At 43.9% G+C, this 18,322-nt stretch overlaps 1 protein-coding gene and 1 long non-coding RNA gene across 4 annotated transcripts in view; one reads left to right on the top strand and one right to left on the bottom strand.

Moving 5' to 3' along the window:
- Positions 1-18,322, top strand: part of efr3a (EFR3 homolog A (S. cerevisiae)) — a 90,782-nt gene that overhangs the window by 47,535 nt on the left and 24,925 nt on the right. For all 3 annotated transcript variants that reach the window (XM_069170180.1, XM_069170178.1, XM_069170179.1), the window contains exons 7-9: positions 6,991-7,131; positions 14,714-14,792; positions 16,687-16,822. In XM_069170180.1, coding sequence (XP_069026281.1) covers positions 6,991-7,131; positions 14,714-14,792; positions 16,687-16,822 — 356 coding nt within the window. The remainder of the gene's footprint in view (positions 1-6,990; positions 7,132-14,713; positions 14,793-16,686; positions 16,823-18,322) is intronic.
- Positions 8,417-12,385, bottom strand: LOC138210869 (uncharacterized). The gene is made up of 3 exons (XR_011179292.1): positions 12,243-12,385; positions 11,224-11,389; positions 8,417-10,163 (listed from the first exon to the last, which is right to left on the bottom strand). It is a non-coding gene; the product is annotated as an uncharacterized lncRNA (long non-coding RNA).

Here is an 18,322-nt window from a genome sequence, read left to right on the forward strand (position 1 = left end):
CAGGACTTTTTGTCCGATAAAGAGGTTTATATCGACACAATAAATGCATCTTGAAGTGAATTTACTCACTCCTGTTCTAAATGAGTGAAAACATCTGAAGTCCCAACTTTGGTACAAAACATTTGTTTCTCATAAAAAGGACAAAGGAAACGGAAAAAAAGTTCATTATGGGCAAAAAGCATGATTTCTCAAAAACAACGTCTTTAAACTCTGTATGGACCAATGAGAGGCGGCTATTTATGACAGGAAACAAGCCACCTTTTGCTGCCCTCTCTTTGAGTTTCACCTGATTTGTAAATTCATTTATTTGATCTTTTATTATCTTTCCCAAACGTTTCTCTTCTCATGTCGGAGGGCGGTGGAAGATTTATGGCTTGTTTTGCCGTCGCTTTGTGTGAACGTGGAAGTTCAGAGTCGGAGGTTGAAGGTTAACTCGGGCGAACTGTCGCAGTGTGGGAAGACAAAAAAAAAAGAAAGTCATCACCCACGACTTCTAGATCTATTTTCCTCGTTTATCTTCTTTATTAACCGCAGTGCAAAAGTTCAGCCACTTCCAGACGGTAGCTGCAGTTTGATTCCACAGAGACTTTCCATGAAAACAGGAATAACACTCTTTTTTTTTTTCCTCTGTTCTTATTTAAAAAAGAATTATTGGATAAACATTATAGAAAATAAAGGAAAAACTGCATATTTATACAAAAGCAACACCACTTAATCCTAATACTGCCTAATACTTTAATACTTTCAGTGTTTTAAATTGAACTCGGAATAAAGATCAGATCGTCACTTTGTTTTTCTTCTCCAGTACAAATGCCTCTCTAAACTGTCGACTATCGCCAAACACAAGCCTGCAATACCACCAAGGGCCACGAGGGGGCTGACTCCAAAAAGACCTCCGACTCCATAGACTCCCATTCAACTTCTCTCATGAAATACGAAGTCAATAAATCTTTTCCACGACTCATTTTGCCGTCATTCGCTTAAATCACTTCTTAATATTAGTTTTCTGGCATTCCATCTGAAAACAGTCCCGTCATCAATCAGATATCAGGCCTCGAAAAGTGACATATTTTTGCGATTTCAGAAATCCTAAAGCTTGCTGAATTTCAACTTCATTAGGTTCATTAATCTCATTTACAGCATTATTGTAAAGTTTTTGTTCATTGACAAAAAGAAATCATTTTTCATTTTGAAACACCACCGAAGTCGTCAGCGAATGTTTTCCATCGTGGCGTTCTGCTGATGAAATCAACACTCTGGGAAAAACCCAGGACTAAATAAGCCGATGAAGTCGACTCAGAGAAACATAACGGCTTCTTTTAAAAGCAATTGCTCGTCTTCTTTTTTGGATCCTAATTCATTTTTCCTCTAGCAGGTCATTTCTACTGAGATCGAAACCTGTTTTGCCGCTTAACATTTTTTTTTTTTTACGACAAAACGCAACATCAGTCAGGCAGATAAAATAATACAACAAACAGACAACAAAACCAGAGATTTAAATAACCCCACCTCTTATCTTGTGTTTGTACTCCTTATCTGCTCCCATCTACCTGAGTTCTCTCTCCTTTCTCCCTTTTATTTCCTCCTCTTCCTCCCCCTCCTCATCATCACCTACCTTCGCCCTCTGCTCCTTTTCATATTCGCTCTTCTTATCTTCGTGGTTCGTGGCTCTCCTCGCTCCTCTTCATCTCATTTGTATGGTTTCCATGTGAACAAAAAAGAAAGAAAAAAGAAGTTATTTTTGGACTCTTCCTCTCTCCTGCTTGCTTCTCTTTTACTACTTTACCACGACTCCCTTCCAGCCCGTGTGGAGGAATTAGGGGAGTTTGACCGCGGCCGTCGAACCCACAGGTGACACCCCAAAGTGTCAACGTCCGTCCTGAGCAGGAAATAAGCGTTCGGTCTCTCGATGGCTAGACCTCGAGACTTTAAAAAAATACTCCCGGGGCCCCCCCACGTCTGTGCATAACAAAAATGATGCTATGCTATCAGGAATATCCTCTTTGTGAGCCACGGATGACTTTTTTTTTTTTTTTTTTTTAACATATTTTAAAACCTGCCCTGTTTACATCCGTGTGTGATTGGTTGTAGTTTTTCTTGCTGCAGATCTAATTTTGAAATGGTTCCATTGATCTCCACTGACCACCCTGATTTGACCGATAGTACGTCCCGCCCACCGATAGCCGTAACCTGACTGGACCTCAGGCCTGTCAATCAAACACAGGGCTTTTTGAACGGATGTAGCCTCCGTGACATCACCCTCAGGCTTTTCCTGAAGAGCAGTTTTTTTTTTTAAACTCGTTTCTCGGTGTCTGCGGCCGTCTCCGTCTTGGCAGCGCCTGATTTAGCCTTATGCAGCTAATCCAATAATGGGCTGAGAGGATTGCTGAAACCTTGCAGGCAGCTCATCATGGCTCCCCCCTGTCACTTTAGAGCAGCCCCACCCTTAATTATGCAGAACTTTTAAGCCTTGATACGATTACAAATATGTAAGTGAAAAATGTACACGACAGGCGTCATGAATGTTAGAAAAGTAGCTCTGGCGACCAGCATTGTTTATTTTTACTGTAAAGTTGGGCATCGGCTCCAATGAGCCTTCAATGGAGCCTCAAGTGGCCATTATGAGGAACTGCATGTTTTAGACACCGTCACGTTCATTCTTCAGCCGCTTGTTAAAACCTCATGATGAACAACATATCAGGTCGAGATAGTTGCTGAGCAACTGTTCCCTTTTTTGATTTCCTTTCCACTCGGCCCCGAACTGTCCAATCACCACATCTTATCCTCCGCGATTTAAATCGAAAAGCATGTCTTCCCGTAATCCGTGTATGAATATGCTGCATATATTCCTTCACCACCTCGGGGAACATCTCGGCGCTAATGGCCACATTCCAGCTGTTTTTAATGGCCTTCCTGCGACTCGATGAACGGATCCTTTCAGTCACACGAGGCTCTTTGAAGGAGTCGTGAGTTTAAACAGGAAGGACACCTTGTTAAAGATGAAAATCTGACTCTTCAAATCTGTCCATAGCTGTGATGACTTGATTTTTTTTTTTTTTTTTAATTTTGCTGCATTCTGTACTAGATCCATTGACCCACAGGTGTACGGTTTTACAAAACCCTGGACGACAGCTGTACTTTTTTTTATTTAGTAGTTCGGTAACTTCTGTTTCTTTTCACCGGTTCTCAAAACGTGCAAAAATAATACAAAATGAAAAAGATTACGGTGAAGCTCCCGGAGAGGCGTTCTTCCCTACTACTTCTGAAATCTGACGTTGTCATAGTAACCCACCAAAGTTCGAGCACACCTGGCCCTTTTAAGGGAGATGTCGCTCTAATTCAGTGAACCTTTTACCTCACGTTGTGCTCCGAATATCCTCAGTTGAATTAGCAAAAGTGGATTTGGACGCCATTTAAATGCACCATTCACTTAAGGCCACGAGCTCAGATACGTAGAATATATCCCGGTATACCCCGATCTTTTCCCTCACCACGCGTTTTTTTGTTTGTTTGCGCTCGTCCTCCCACCTCCTCGAATGCGAATGTCTCCTGCCGGCAGGTGAACATGAATTCCTACGATGTTGCGCCACTCTTCCGCCCGTTCAGACGTTGACCTCCCCTCCTTTTGCGAGCAGCTCACAGCATCTCTGCAGTCCAGCAGCGTCCTGTCAAACAAAATGTCCATCAGCAGAGTTGGTGGAAGGAGGAGGGGGTGAGGGGGTGGGGGGGTTCGTCAGCTTAACGGCGTGACTCGGTTAGACGTCGGCCTCCCCGAGGTAATAACTGCTCGGGAGAAACGAGCGTGTTTCGTCGTGTTCTTTTGTTTCTTTTGCCCTGAAAGACATCTCGGGATGACGGCGTTTTCCGGCGCACGCGGCCTCGGGTCGGTCGGCCCGGGTGGCGTCACGTCGCGGGGCTTTCTAATCCAAACGCTCGGCGGACGTGGCGGAAAAGCGGCAGCGGCCAGGGGCACGGGGATTCTTGTTAATTGCTTGTCGGGGAAGGCGGACATGGCCGGCGTACAGAAAACCGAATAAAACGAAGGAGGAAGAAAAAAAAAAAAAAAAGGCTGCTCTCGTTTCACAATGAAGTACCGGCTGGCGTCGGCCGTCCGCACACGAGACACAAACAAACACACACCTGTGGTTTTATTTCAGGGCATCCACTTTAAAGAAAACAACAACTTTGACCTCCAACCATTGTTTTTGGAAACAAAAAAACATGAACTGGTCATAATTTTGTCTTTTTCAACTGCTCTGCTTGCCTTCACTTCCTTCCCTGAAGTTGATCACCACCTAAACGGCCTCCTCTTCCTTTATTTAGTGCGCTGGCTTCATTGATTTATGAAGATAGTGTCATATATCATCAAAAATCAGGTTTACACTCCAACAACAAAGTAGGTTTGCGATCTCAGTCTGCAGGAAGTGAAGATAAAGATGAAGGTAAAGGTGACATTATATTATTTTCTGGTCAAAATGTTCTATACTTATCGGGAATTCTTCGAATCACGATAATCGTGAAAATCGGACTCAGCGACCGCCCTGTTTCAGACATTAGTTTTTGTTTCTTACAGTAAAATACTTTTCTTTCTGTTTTTTGTTTTTTGCTTTTACATTTCTCGAACTCGTGCCGAAACGCAAAATCAGCACCGACCTTTTACATTCCATCTCCTGGAAATTATAGCCAACAAATGAACCCCCGAATGTTTGGATGTCGTTTTTAAAAGCGCTGCAGAGGGAAGGTTTTTACCGCGCAGCGGGACATCGGGTGGGAATTTTCTACACGCCGTCTTTCCTCATTTCATACACATTTCCTTTCAATTCATTAAAACGTGAAACACGCCGGATCCTCGGTTATGATTTAAATAGAATTTCCGCGCGGCCGCTCAATGTTCTTTACTTCCTCGGGAGCAGTTTTTCACACTTTCCTCAGACGTTCAATCATAAGAAATTAAAAGAAAAAAAGAAGAAAAAAAAAAAAAATCCACTTATTTTGCTAAGTTTGTTCTGACCACTTCATTAAACAACAACAACAACCCACTTTCTCCCACGGCAGATATTTTCATATTTAGTGTCTCATTTCCCTGCTTTTAACAAGCAATAAGCATTTCATTTCCCCTGAACCGCCCGCGTGGGCTGACAGTGATTGCATTGTTTCCCTCCCGAGACCCGGCTGCCTACGGTCCATCTGCGACCGGGCTTATTGCCGGCGAAATGATTTACTATTACGTTTATTTTTATCAATGTAACGCGTAACAGGAGGCCGGCTGTGGAAACTTGGCAGCCTCTGTAGGAAATGACAAACTTGTGCTGGAGAAGTTTTTATTTTATTTGTATGTGTGTGTTTCATAGATATATATATTTGAATTTAGAGCCACCGGCTCAAACAGGAAGTAAAGTCAGAAGTTAATCGAGACCGTCTTACTCGAAGAATTTACATTAAGCCGGAGTCACGCTTGTAGTGTCGCCGGTCTCTCTGCAAAAGTTTGACGTCACTTTTATCGCCTAATCTGACAAAAGTCAGCGTTGTGGAAGACAAAAAAATATATCGTGTGTAGTCTGAGTCTGGCTTTAGAGGCAGAAAAAAAAAAAATCCTGACATTTAAGGTTTTATTAAAAATGCAGCTCATGTAAAAAAAAAAAAAAAAAATGGATTTCCAATTTCCAGCATGTTTACTATATATTAACTATCTATGAGAAAATATTTTACTTCCTTCTTGAGTCCTTCTGCAATTGAAGTTTTAGGAGCAGGATTTCTGCAACAGATTCTGAGCTTCTCAAAAAAACACGGCTTAAAACTGTCGAGAAGAAAGAGAAAATTAAGTTCAGCTTTTTACCTCATCTGGATCAATGAAGTCAGGCTTCAGGTTTTAAGGGATTCATTGTAGACACCGTTAACGTCCAGTTTTAACCTTTGGTTTCACCTTAAGTCGCTTTCTTTTATATCCATCAGCCAGTTTCAGCCCTCGACTGAAAGAAATACTCAAATACGAGGTTTTATGTCGCTCCGATTGATAACTGACTTTTTAAGTTTCACATTTGAACTCATACTTTCTCCTTTAAGAAAACAAACACAACTGCCATTTTATTTGAATTCAAACCCCAGATTTTGCTTCGTAGACATTCTGTGCATTGATTTTATACTAATTTCCAAAACCAATTCTTTTCTTTTTTTTTTCACAAATTTTTGAAACACAGAATTCGTTAATAACGACGTACCCGCCGGAATAACCTCGACACTCAATTAAACAACTCGTCAGTCGAGTCGAGGAATATTGCCGCCAACTTTAATAATTCATTCATCATTGTAAAATATTGTTTTCCTGTGTAATAATTTAAAATGTCTTCTTTACAAACTTACAAGATCAAATTATTTGACAGCGATTTTTATTTTTATTTTTTATTTTTTTAAGTGTTTCTACCTCCTGATGTCTCCACACACACACACACACACACACACACACACACACACACACACACACACACACACACCTATCTGATTGAGGCTGGTCGATACTCTTTCATTTGATTTCTCCCTTTTCTTTTTTTTCAGCACCTCTGATTGATTCTTTTCAGCCTCTCTCTCTCCGTCCATCTCTCATCCTGAAGGCTTTTCTCTTCTTCATCTTCTTCCTCCCTCCTCTCTCTCTCTCTCTCTCTCTCTCTCTCTCTCTCCCATCCCTCTTCTGTTTGTGTGTGTGATATGAAACATTGATTTTTGCCCTGCAGTCAATCCACTTCTAATTTTGGGCGGTTTTCAGTCAATTTAACTTCATTTAAGGGGAATAGTTGTTTTCAGACGAGCTAACGGAGCGGCGGTACAGCTTCTATTGGTGTTGTGAAGCTTTTGTGTTTCTTTTGTGGACGCTCGCTGTCGGGTTTCTCTGCCCTGCTGGTCAGGAAGTGATGTGAAGATGTATTTTCTTTTTTGAAATGTGCTTTCTAAACGTGCTGTCCCCCCCTTCCCCCCCTCTCTCTCTTTCTGCGGCAGGGCCGGACACCCCAGCACACCTTCGGCCGTGGGTCAGGACGGCGAGGAGAACCCGGCCGCGCTGGCGGAGAGCTGCTTCAGGGAGCTGCTGGGCCGAGCCGCCTACGGCAACATGAACAACGCCGTCCGACCCGTGCTGGTGTGAGTACCCGAACGCGAGTATTTCTGCTCTGGCTGAAATGCTTTTACTTCAAATTCAAGTCGTGTTTTTAAATGCCGCCTGCTAATGGTGCGGTTGCTGGTTGAAGTGTCCTTTGGACAAGACACTCGGTCGGAGCTACAATTTACCGATGTCCCCTGAACGCCTCACTTGCAGACTTTTGCTCGGCGCTGCTGCTTACAGATGTCCCCGAAAACACCTCGCATGCAGACTGTTGGTTGAAGCTAGAATTTACACATGTTCCCTGAACGCCTCGCGAGCAGACTTTTCGCAGACACTGCACTTCACAGATACGCCCTGAACGCCTCATTTGCAGACTACTCGAGAGACACTGCAATTTACAAATATATCCTGAACGCCTCACACGCAGGCTCGCCGTTCGACTCCAGCTGGGCGGCTACGCACACAGCTCTGATTGATCTGCGTTCTGTTCTAAGATTTACCCCGAGTTGAATCCGAGTAAGTTTTACCGACCGCGGGTCGACCGCCCGAGCCGAGATATTCTCAAACACCGGCCTTATTCATTCTCACTTTACAGAAACACGTTCAGATTCATAATGGGCTTTATTAAATGTCGGGGTCGCGACACGGGCAGCAGGGAGAGATGACAGGACTGCAAATAAACCTGTTGCTCGCTCGCTCGCACGCACGCACACACACACACACACACACACACACACACACACACACACACACACACACACACACACACACACACACACCCCGTGCGGACTCCCAGCACACAGTGGAAATTAAACGAGTTCTCTTATCACATGACTGGCTGCCGTGTGGACGCGACGCACCGTCGACCGACTCGACCCTCTCGGGATTGAAAGATCCTCGCCGCCGCTCCTGCCTCGCCTCGCCGCGGCCCGACTCGCTTAAATTGGACAATTACCGAGCGAACGGCCGGACCCCCCCTCCTCCCCTCCCCCCCGCCCCCCGCTGAGAAGTTCTCCGTCGCAGTCTGTTTCCGCCCCGCTGAGTGGATGTCGGCGTCTTTTCATCCTCGGCAGCTTCAGGTGGAAAAAGGCTCACGCGGACATTTAAAAATAGCATTTTTTATTTTTTTTTTTACCTTTGTTATTTTTTCTGGACGGTGATGTCATTCAGTTAGCTCGCGTCCGAGTGCTAATTCTCGACACGGATGAGACCGATTTGCTCGGAAAGATTTTGCGAAGACTTTTCACGCTCTTCGGACTTTAATGGCACTGACAACCTCCCGAGTTGGTCATTACAGGGGAAAAAAAACAAAACAGCCTTAAGCCTTTACTGAGAATGATAAGAGTAGTCATGTGTGAAATCACAATTTATCAAATAAGGAAAACAAACACAGCAGCGGGGCTGTTAAATATGTCTCATGTTACACACCTTTAAATGCTAATAAAGAGCGTTCCTCTTACAATTTACCGCAGAAGACGACCGGGGAAGTGAATCCAGTCGGACTCGGCGGATGAGCTCTTTAAGGCCTCAACTTAAAGTCTGAGAAGGAGGATTGTGTTGATATATCGTATCTAGATCGTATTTATTCATCAGTGAAGCCAAAAGTGTTCGTAGCTTCCGGGTCTGCAAAATGAGGCCGATACGGAAGTGACTTGAGCTGCAGTACCACCGAGCGCCACTAGAGGTCGTCTCCAAAAAAAAACTCCTGCTCCCATTCAACTTTTCTTATAGAAGTCTCAATAAAATGTAACAAAACAACAACAACAAAAAATCTCGGTGTTGTCGGCTAAAGTCGCTCCTTCTTCGTTTTCCGGCGGCCCATCTGAAAATATTTCCATAGTTAATTAGAAACGAAAGTTTTTTTGGGGGAGGGACTTGTCTGTTTGATTGACAGGTCTGTGGTGCAGTCAGGTCACAGCTATCGGCGGGGCGGGACGTAATATCCGCCGGGTTTCCAATCAGATGGAGTCAGATCCACCGGCTCGCTCCGCTCCAGTTCGCCCAAATATGGTCACTTCCTGCTCTGAACCGGCAAAGACGGCAAAATCCGAACTCGAGGCGTCGTAACGGCCGTTCGACAAACCGACGGGTGACGTCACTGTTGAAACCGTCCCGTCAGCTTTAAATGGTGATAAAAACGTGTTGAAAATAACAAGCTTAACACTCCCTGAGAAAATGAGTTGAAATCCACAGTTCCTCGTGAATTATATGAAAAACTCACTTTGGGTTTTGTTTTATTTGAGCTTCCTGAATACATTTCCCTCCTCGTGTTTTATTTTTTTTTATTTTTTTTTGCCGTTGCTGCTTTTCAGCCTCGACTCAGAGTGACACCTTTTAATTAACTCTATAACTGCCGCCTGGAAAACCAGTCAGCGAGCGAGCCACTTAACGCTGCCATTAACAATTAATTACATAATATTACCGCGGCTGCTTGACATCTGTAGGGCCTCTTCAGGAACCGAGCTGCATTTAATACATTTTCCTCACCTCTCTCTCGCTCTTTCTTTCTTCCCTTTGATTTGCGGTGCGTTCGTGTGCGTGGTAAAGACGAGTCCTAAGAGTCACTGAGGCATCGCTGGTTCCGCCAGTAAAATACAAATAAAAATGCACTTTTCTTATCAACAACGTTATACGACTCACAGTTGGAAAACTTCTACGGACATAAGAAAGAAAAAAAAAAAACGTCCCGGATAAACACCAAAACATCTGGTTCTTTTATAAGACGTCAGAAGCTCGAGGAAAGACCAAGTGAAAGTTCTGCCACTTTATATGACATCAGGCGTTCTGATCAAACTATACATCAATTAAAAACTTAAATATCAAGTATTTTAAGGTACCACAACCAATGCTTCCCATCGCAGCAGACGTTTCCCATAAACTTGACTTTATAACTATTTTTCATGCACTGAAAATGGAATCCAATTTTTAAACGTATTTATTTTCAAACTACGGAGGTATTCGTTTTTTCTTTTTCTTTTTTGGACTCGTCGTACTGCAGCAGCCGTCCGTCTTCCTCCCTCGTCGTCCTCCGTCCCCGCACGTCTCTCAAACCTTTTCTCTGGCTCTCCATCTGGAGTTTATTAAAAGAAATCACTTCGGAGGAGGAAGACTTTAAACAATGGACAGTCTTCATCTTCATTTGCTGTTGTTTTCGAGATGCTGTCAATTTGAAGGAATTTAGTTTCTTTCTTTTTTTTTTTGCATAAATCAGAATATTTTACGTCCAAATTTCCGGCTCTACTTTAACATCACTTCTGGAGGAAGATTAGTTGTGCTTACGATGTTCTTTTCTTTTTCTGTGATCAATATCGTGCCGCTAGGCGTTGAACTTTCTCTCAAACTGTCTATCAGGTCGTGTAACAGTGATTCCTTTTTAAAATGTATGCATTAATCTGAAAAATTATTTTTCTAAAAAAAAACTGAATGGGTGTTTTTTGGTTCATAAAAAATATTGTGACCTGAAATGTTTTCACATGTTACAACCAAAAGCCCAAATTTATTCAAATATACTCGTTCAGTAAGTTTGAACTGCTGGAGCTATAAATGTTAGAAATCTTTGCATAGAGAATGACCAACAATTACCCCGATAGTTATAGATTAATCTTGTTAATTGACTAATCATTAGAGCTGGACTTGCATATACATATATATATATATATATATAGAGAGAGAGTAGAGACGAAACGTGAATACCAGCAAAAAGCACTTCATTTCTGGTACTTGTGTAAAATATACTTTAATAAATAAGCAGAACATCGCTTTGGTTTTTAGGGAGCGTGCGACGAGCCTCGACTCGTATGTTTGACGCGTTTTCATCAAAATAATTTCGTCAATTCGTCAACAAATGATCAAACGAAGGGTTAATTGTCAGTTGCAGGAATCCCATAATTCTTTGTTTCGCTCTGTGATGACACTCAGTCAGCACTCATCTGAGGTCTGACACTCGATACGGGACGTCTGCCTAGTCCACACACACACACACACACACACACACACACACACACACACACACACACACACACAGTAATAAACTGGCAGTGTGAGAATAACACAGCTGCAGTACTGAACGCCAGTTATTACAGGCCGAAGGCAGGCGTGTGCGTGTGCGTGTGTTCAGACAACATACTCACTGTGTCACCGCCAGCGCTGACCGCCGACTCGCAGGCGTGATGCGCCCCCTGCAGGCCAGGCGGCGCCACACCAGCTGCTGCGGTGGCTGAGTGAAATCCAGCTCTGACTCCGAGGCGCCGGGGTTTTATTTCTTCGAGAAGGGAACTCTTCGTCTTCCTTTTCCTCCTCACGAGATGGTTAGATGGATTTTGAAAAGAAAAAAAAAAAAAAAAAGAGAACGTTCTTACAAGTACCAGGATGATGCACTCAAAACGGTCCAAAGAAGAAGTGTGAAACTTCTTTTGGACACTTTTCCACCCTAAACCGTCACCATCTTGGCTACCTAGAGAAAGGGGGTGTAAAAAAATGTCAAATTAAAGGTGTCTGAGGAAGCTGCTGCTGTTCCTGAACACCACACAGCAGTGTGTGATTTAAAATAACAAACATGTAAAAAAAAATTCAAGTACTACACAAGTGTGTCATTTGGAGCGCAGCATGAAATATTAACCATGTTTTGGTTTGCTGATGTCGTTACATAAATCCACAGTCCACTGACTGCATATAAAAGGGGACTTAGCTTCCTGGTCTGACAAATGAGGTCGATGCGGAAAGTGCGTTAAGCTGCAATACCACCGAGTGCCACTAGACGTCTTCCCCAAAAAGACTCCCATTCGACTTCTCATAAAATTTTCAGTCAATAAAAATTTCTCCACGAGTTATCTCGGTGTTGTTAGCTAAAGTCGCTCCTTCTTATTACTTTTTCGGCGGTCCGTCTGAAAATAATCACGTGATTAATTCGAAAATAAGCTTCAAATAGACGGGGTTTTTTTGTTTGGTTTTTTTTGCGGGGGGGGGAGGTCTGTTTAATTGACAGGCCTGTGGTGCAGTCAAGTTACGGCTATCGGTGGGGCGGGGACGTAGTATCCGATCAGATGGAGTCACACACACACACACACACCCCCCCCCCCCCCCTGCTCGTCCAAATATGGTCACTTCCTGCTCCAAACTAGCAAAGATGGCAACGGCCAAAAATACGAACTGGAGGCTTCGTGACGGCCGTTCAACAAACCAGACGGGTGACGTCGCTGCCGGTCGCCGCTTGGTTTTAACATCCCGAGTCGGCTTCAGCTCCCCTTCAGCTGTCGTTTATAATGAAAACATTTCAGGTGCAGGAGCTTCCGTCTGAGACTAAAACCAGTTCTCCTCCTGCAGAGCTCCTGCAGCGAGGAGGAGGAGGAGGAGGAGGAAGGGAGGAGCGTCTTCAGACTATAAATAGCAAGGATTGGGGTTAACGGGGAGGAGGGGGAGAATTTTGTTTTTTTAGGGGGGCGGGAGGGGGGTTGGATTGACGTCATTATTTTGGGGAACTGTTCTCATGCAACCGGCTTCCAATCTGTCCTGTTTTATTATTTTTCTTTCTCTACATCTTCCTTCTTCTCTTGTCTCCTTTTTTTATTTTTATTTTTATTTTTTATTTATTCTTTTTTTTTCCTCTCCCATCTGACACCTGATTTCACTGTCGCTGTTTCTCTGACAGTCTCGAGTGATCCTCCGCCGGTCGACAGCCTCGGTATCACTTCCGTTACCTGCCGTTCGGCTCGGATACTAAAATTGGTACTTTTACACAATTTTGTGGGCGGGGCTTTCCGTATGACGGCGCTGCCGCGGTAGGTTGCAGGTGGAGTCGGGAAGCATTCGCCACTCTTTGACGATCCCCAAAAAACGTGCGTTGCCAAATTAATTATCACACAAATAACTCGCGATGAACCATCTAATTGTCTTTTTTTTTTGGGGCTCATTTTATGCCACCGTTATGTTTAATAACACCACTTATGAAGAAGAAGAGCCCGTTTATTCCCTTTTCAACTGAATCAATGACGTTAACGCCAATTGAACTGCAGCGAGGTGAACAGTTGGTGTCAACTCTCCGCTCGTGTGCCGTTGAGTTAGAGCGATAATTTTAAAAGAGCGACGGTCAAACCTCAAACGACGGAAATATGACATTTCTGTACGTTTTTCATTCTGCTGTTTTCATACCCGTGAATTGAAACGGTTCTTTTGATTATGTAAAACGATTATAGCGACGTCAAAATAATCCCGACCCGGCGATTTACGTAATAATGGCTACAGGTCTACTATTTTTGCACGCTCGCAGATTCACACGTACAACGATGTCGGGGATCGAAGCCACTCCGAGGCAGCCGGAGATTTTTGATGTTTCATCGAAACCAGGAGAGGAACTTTTCCTCTCGCCCCGTCGTTACCGAAGCCGCCGAGTCTCGGCGAAGCCCTCGTGGAAGTCTCGGCCGTGTTGTGGAAGCTGCTCTCGCTGTTTGGGCGGGGCGGGGGGATGGGGGGGAGGGGGGGTGAATAAGCTCCGACCGCCCGCCCGGGGCGTTTGCCCAAAATGGCAGATGCAGCTCAAAGATGAGTTGACCTCCAAAGCTCGAGTCAGTTCCCACCGAGACGAAGTGAATCTGTCGTTCACCTTCCTCAACATCCACATGGTGTTTTGTTTTTTTTCAAACCAACAACTTTGACCTCGCGTGTCTCTCACCTCGCAGCGGTGGAACGTCTGGAGATGTTCTCTCGGGTTTTCCTGTGTATTTTCATGCTGTTTTTGTGCATCTCGCTCCTCCTCTGCACTCTCTAATTATATCCATCTGTCTTTCGTCTCGGAGCCCGCGGGCGGCACATTATTCACTTTTAACAGTTGTTCTGAGTCAACACAGCTTTAAAGGATATTAATGATTATTTTTGCTCAATTTTGAATCTTAGGTAAGCTTTAATTCGCAGTCGTACCTCGAAATCGTTCTAAGTCCGATATCTACTCGTTACATCTGCAGGTACAGTTAGATGAGTAAATATTATTTTGCCGAGTCGTGGCCAGGGGCGGCTTAAAGATACCGCACACGTAACTTCACAAATGTGGTAGTTCTTGAAATTAAATGACAGAAAAACAAACTACATGACACATAAATGACTTGTTTTGAGGTCAGGGTTGCAAAGAAGGTTTATTCATAGTAGGACAGAAAACATTATTCTCAAAACGAGGGGAGATGCTCTGTACCGGATTTTTGCTACCAGCTAATTTCCAGTCGCAGTTTGACAAAGTTTGACTGTTGGTTTAAAGGATACAAACAGTGGTTTACGTTGCAGAAGTCGCATGCTCAGTTGACCCGACCGTCCACCCCAACCTCCTTCCTATGCGGATAAAAGGAAGCATCTGACTTCTTAAAGGTGCCGCACATATTTGACACTTTTTTCTGGCATTTTATTTGCAGTCTTTATATCCACAGGAAGATAAATTTGGTAGTTTTTTTTTTTTTTTTTTTTTTACAAAAAAAAACAAAACACCTCAATGTAGTTTTATATCTAAAAACAGGGGTGATGCAAATATGGTGAAAAGTATCACTGTAAAACCCAAAAGTCCTCAGTGTGGCCTTATCGTAATGCAGCTGTCGAGTCAATGAATACCAATAATCTCTGTATTTCTTTTCCGTCCCTCAGTCACCTGGACAACCATCACCTGTGGGACCCCAATGAGTTCGCCGTCTCCTGCTTCAGAATCATCATGTACTCCATCCAGGTACAGTACAAAACACCAGTTACTCCAAATTCAAACGTGGGTTTTTATTTTTTCTTCCAATTTTCGACTTAAGTTTTGTCTTTGAAGATACTATATCGTCATGGTGAACTGCCCACCGGGGGAGGGGGGGGGGGGTCCAACCCGGTTCCGAGTTAGATCGTGGAAGGGTTCGAACAACACGCAGTGTTTCCCCATACGTAGACTGACTTGGACGGGCCGGGCCGCCTTGCTATATTGACGGCCGGCCAAGAATATTTGGCAAATCCATTTTAGCACTGGTGGAACACAGAGGTCAGAGGACAGAAACGCCACTGGCAACAGGCCTGCAAAACGCAGTGCTTATAAATCATACAAATATTTAAAAAAAAAATTGCCCCAACCAACCTTCCTCCACCCCATCTGTGTTGCAGATGCTAGAAATATACAGATGTGCGTTTGCCTTTTTGAAGATTATGCCTTGGATTTGTATCAGCAGCCATTTGAAGTTTAACCGGTCGCTGGTTCAGGATTTCTCTCGGCGGCTCTGATGTGCTGCCGCAGATAATAAAAAAAAAAAACACAATCTGAGTATCTCCTGCGTGTCGGTTTCTTTGCGTCGATGCCACCGCCTGCACGACTCTGTAGTATTTTTCAATTTTTTTTATGTGCCACGCAGGCAGAGTTTTGTCTCTTTGATCTGTCCGGGGAGGTTTGTGTCTGTCTGCCGGGAGACGGCGACGTCTCTTTGATCTGAAAGTGGCAAAAAAAAAACCACAAAAAAAACCACACCAACCCGGCGCTGCCTGAGTTTGTCCTGCGGAGACGCAGTCGAACATTCGGCTGTCGGGAGGGGGGGGGGGACGACGGCTGCTGAAGACGTTTCGAGGTCGGATCGTACGGTGATCTAGAAAGAGGCACGGTAAAAAAAGAAATAATCATTTTAAACTCGCTGTGGAGGGTTTTTACGAGCAGTCGCAAAGAGGAAAAAAAAATCAATCAAAGAATGGGACACACACACACACACACACACACACACACACACACACACACACACACACACACACACACACACGCATCGATTTCACACAGGAGTGAAATAACGTCCAGGATGGACCCTTATAATCACCAAAGTGTTTCACAGAGAAAGAAAACATAAACACACATCCTCTCATTTTCAGTTTTTTTTTTGAAGAGGCTCCTGTTGAGTTTTCGATGGTCGCAGCATGAACAGTTTTCCAAGTTATCACTGGAGATGTTATCGATATAAAGATCCCAATAAGATAACAAAAAGAAAAGCTGCAGACCATGTTGGACCGCAGACTGTATTTAAAAGTGCTCGTAGCTTCCCGGTCTGAAAAATGAGGCCGATGCAGAAGCGCCTCAAGCTGCAATACCGCCGAGTGCCACTAGAGGTCGGCTCCGTAAAAGCTTCCATAGACTCCCATTCAACTTGTCTCATAAAATTCTCAGTCAGTACAATTTCTCCACCAGCTATCTCGGTGTTGCTCGCTTAAAGTCGCTCCTTCTTAGTTGTCCGAAAATAAGCCTTAAAAACCTTTTTTGGAGGGCGTGTCTGTTTGATTGACAGGCCTGCTGGTGCAGTCAGGTTTACGGCTATCGGTGGGCGGGACGTTAGTTTCCGATCAGATCGAGTCCGATCCACCAGCTCGCTCCTCCTCCTCCACAGCTCGTCCATATATGGTCACTTCCTGCTCCAAACTAGCAAAGATGGCGGCGGACGAATTCCGAACTCGAGGCTTCGTAACAGCCGTTCACAAAACCAACGGACGACGTCGCTGCCGGTTGCCGCTTTGTGTCGGACTCGCGTCTGGATTGAGCAGACAGTTAACTTAGCTTGGCACATAGCCTGGGAAAAATGGGACGCTGATCTCTCTGACTTTTGTGTTTTTTCCAGGCTCAGCACTCGCACCACGTCATCCAGCAGGTCCTGAACCACCTGGACACCCACAACAAGAACACGCCGCGGGTCCGAGCCGGCATCGTCCAGGTCCTCCTGGAGACGGTGGCCATCGCGGCCAAGGGATCCGTGGGTGAGTTAAAAGGGAGGCGCCGCTTCCTGCTGCGGGATCAGCGACTCCGGGAGGGGTGGTAGAGGAAAGATTATCTAAGTGTAACATTTTTGTTCTGGTAAAAATGTAAGGATGATTTAAAAAAAATAAAAAATAAAGGGTAAAGAGAGTTTTAACATCCACCGTAACCACTGAAAATACTTTACTTTACTTTATTTTACAGTTTTCTGGCATTTTATTGACAAAACCTGCAATTTTTTGGTTGACTTGGCAAAATCGATGGCCAATGATTTAAAATGAACCGTTGAATAATTGTGACCCCGAAAAAAAACAGACAAATACGATAAAACACCTTCATGTCTTATGAAGCTTTATACGCCGTAATCACGAAGGTCGCAGGTCTGATGCCGCCTCAGACATCAGCGACCTTCCACCTTCACAACAATTCTGAAATTGATTATTTTCTGAAAAGAATCAGACGTGTTTTCGATGGTCACGTTCAGCTGTCCTGTGCTTTTTCATTGTGTCCGTACGTGCTAGTTGCCTCGTGTTGAAATTAGCATAAAGTTTTATCACCTCGGAGGAAAAATTCAACAGACGAGGTAACTGCAAATTATTCTAGCAAGGCATTTTAAATTCAGTGTTAAATTAAGGTGAAAAAAAAAAAAATAAAAAAATCGAACGCCGAGGTGATAATTTGAAAATTAGAAATCATCTCACCTGAGTTTTACTGAAAACAAAAACAAACAAACCCACAACCTTCCTCCCGGACAGGAATGATCCAGGAGTCCAAGAGAAGCGACGCGTTCCTCTTTGAAAGCGAAATCACGAGTCCTCCCAATCTGTGGCTCGGTACGGTAATGAGGATGTGCTTAGAGTTTGGACTGAAAGTAGAGCAAGTTCATGTACGGACCCCCCCCACCCACCTCCACCTCCCACCCTCCACCCCTCCATCCCCCCCAAAAACAACACGCCTGGCATTAACAAGGACGATGGGTAACCGTCGTTCGATATACTCAAGGTTTTCTTTTTGCTATTTTTCTAAAGTAAAGAACAAAACTAACATTAAAACTAGAAAATAACACGTTAATATTCCCTTATTGGAGTATTCAAACCTTTGACTGGTACCGTTTACCTTCTAGGCTCTATTTTTTTTATCTGATCTTTATTTAACCAGGATTCTCTCCTTACCCAAGAGCTTAAGTTTTTGTTTTGTTTTCCCCCAGGTGAGTCTGATTTTACTACAAAGGATTTGAAATGTTAATGCCAGGCGAACAGAAATGGTCTGTTTACACCTGCAGATATTACAAACTCAATCTAAACGCACACTAAGTGACCAGAAACACAGAAAGACCAGAATATATCATTCAGTTTAATGTAATAAACCTGAAATAACCTGAGGGTTCAGTTTTATTTTCTCAATTCTCCAGTTTTTACGAGCATGATTGGAGATATTTGTCTTCAGTTTTTGCCTTGAAACAACTGAGCTAAGAGGAATATAGTTTGAAGTACTCGCTGCTG

Source organism: Embiotoca jacksoni, unplaced genomic scaffold, assembly GCF_022577435.1.
Source record: "Embiotoca jacksoni isolate LCO1_2020_lvr unplaced genomic scaffold, fEmbJac1.0.p SCAF_48, whole genome shotgun sequence".
Lineage (NCBI taxonomy): Eukaryota > Metazoa > Chordata > Actinopteri > Embiotocidae > Embiotoca > Embiotoca jacksoni.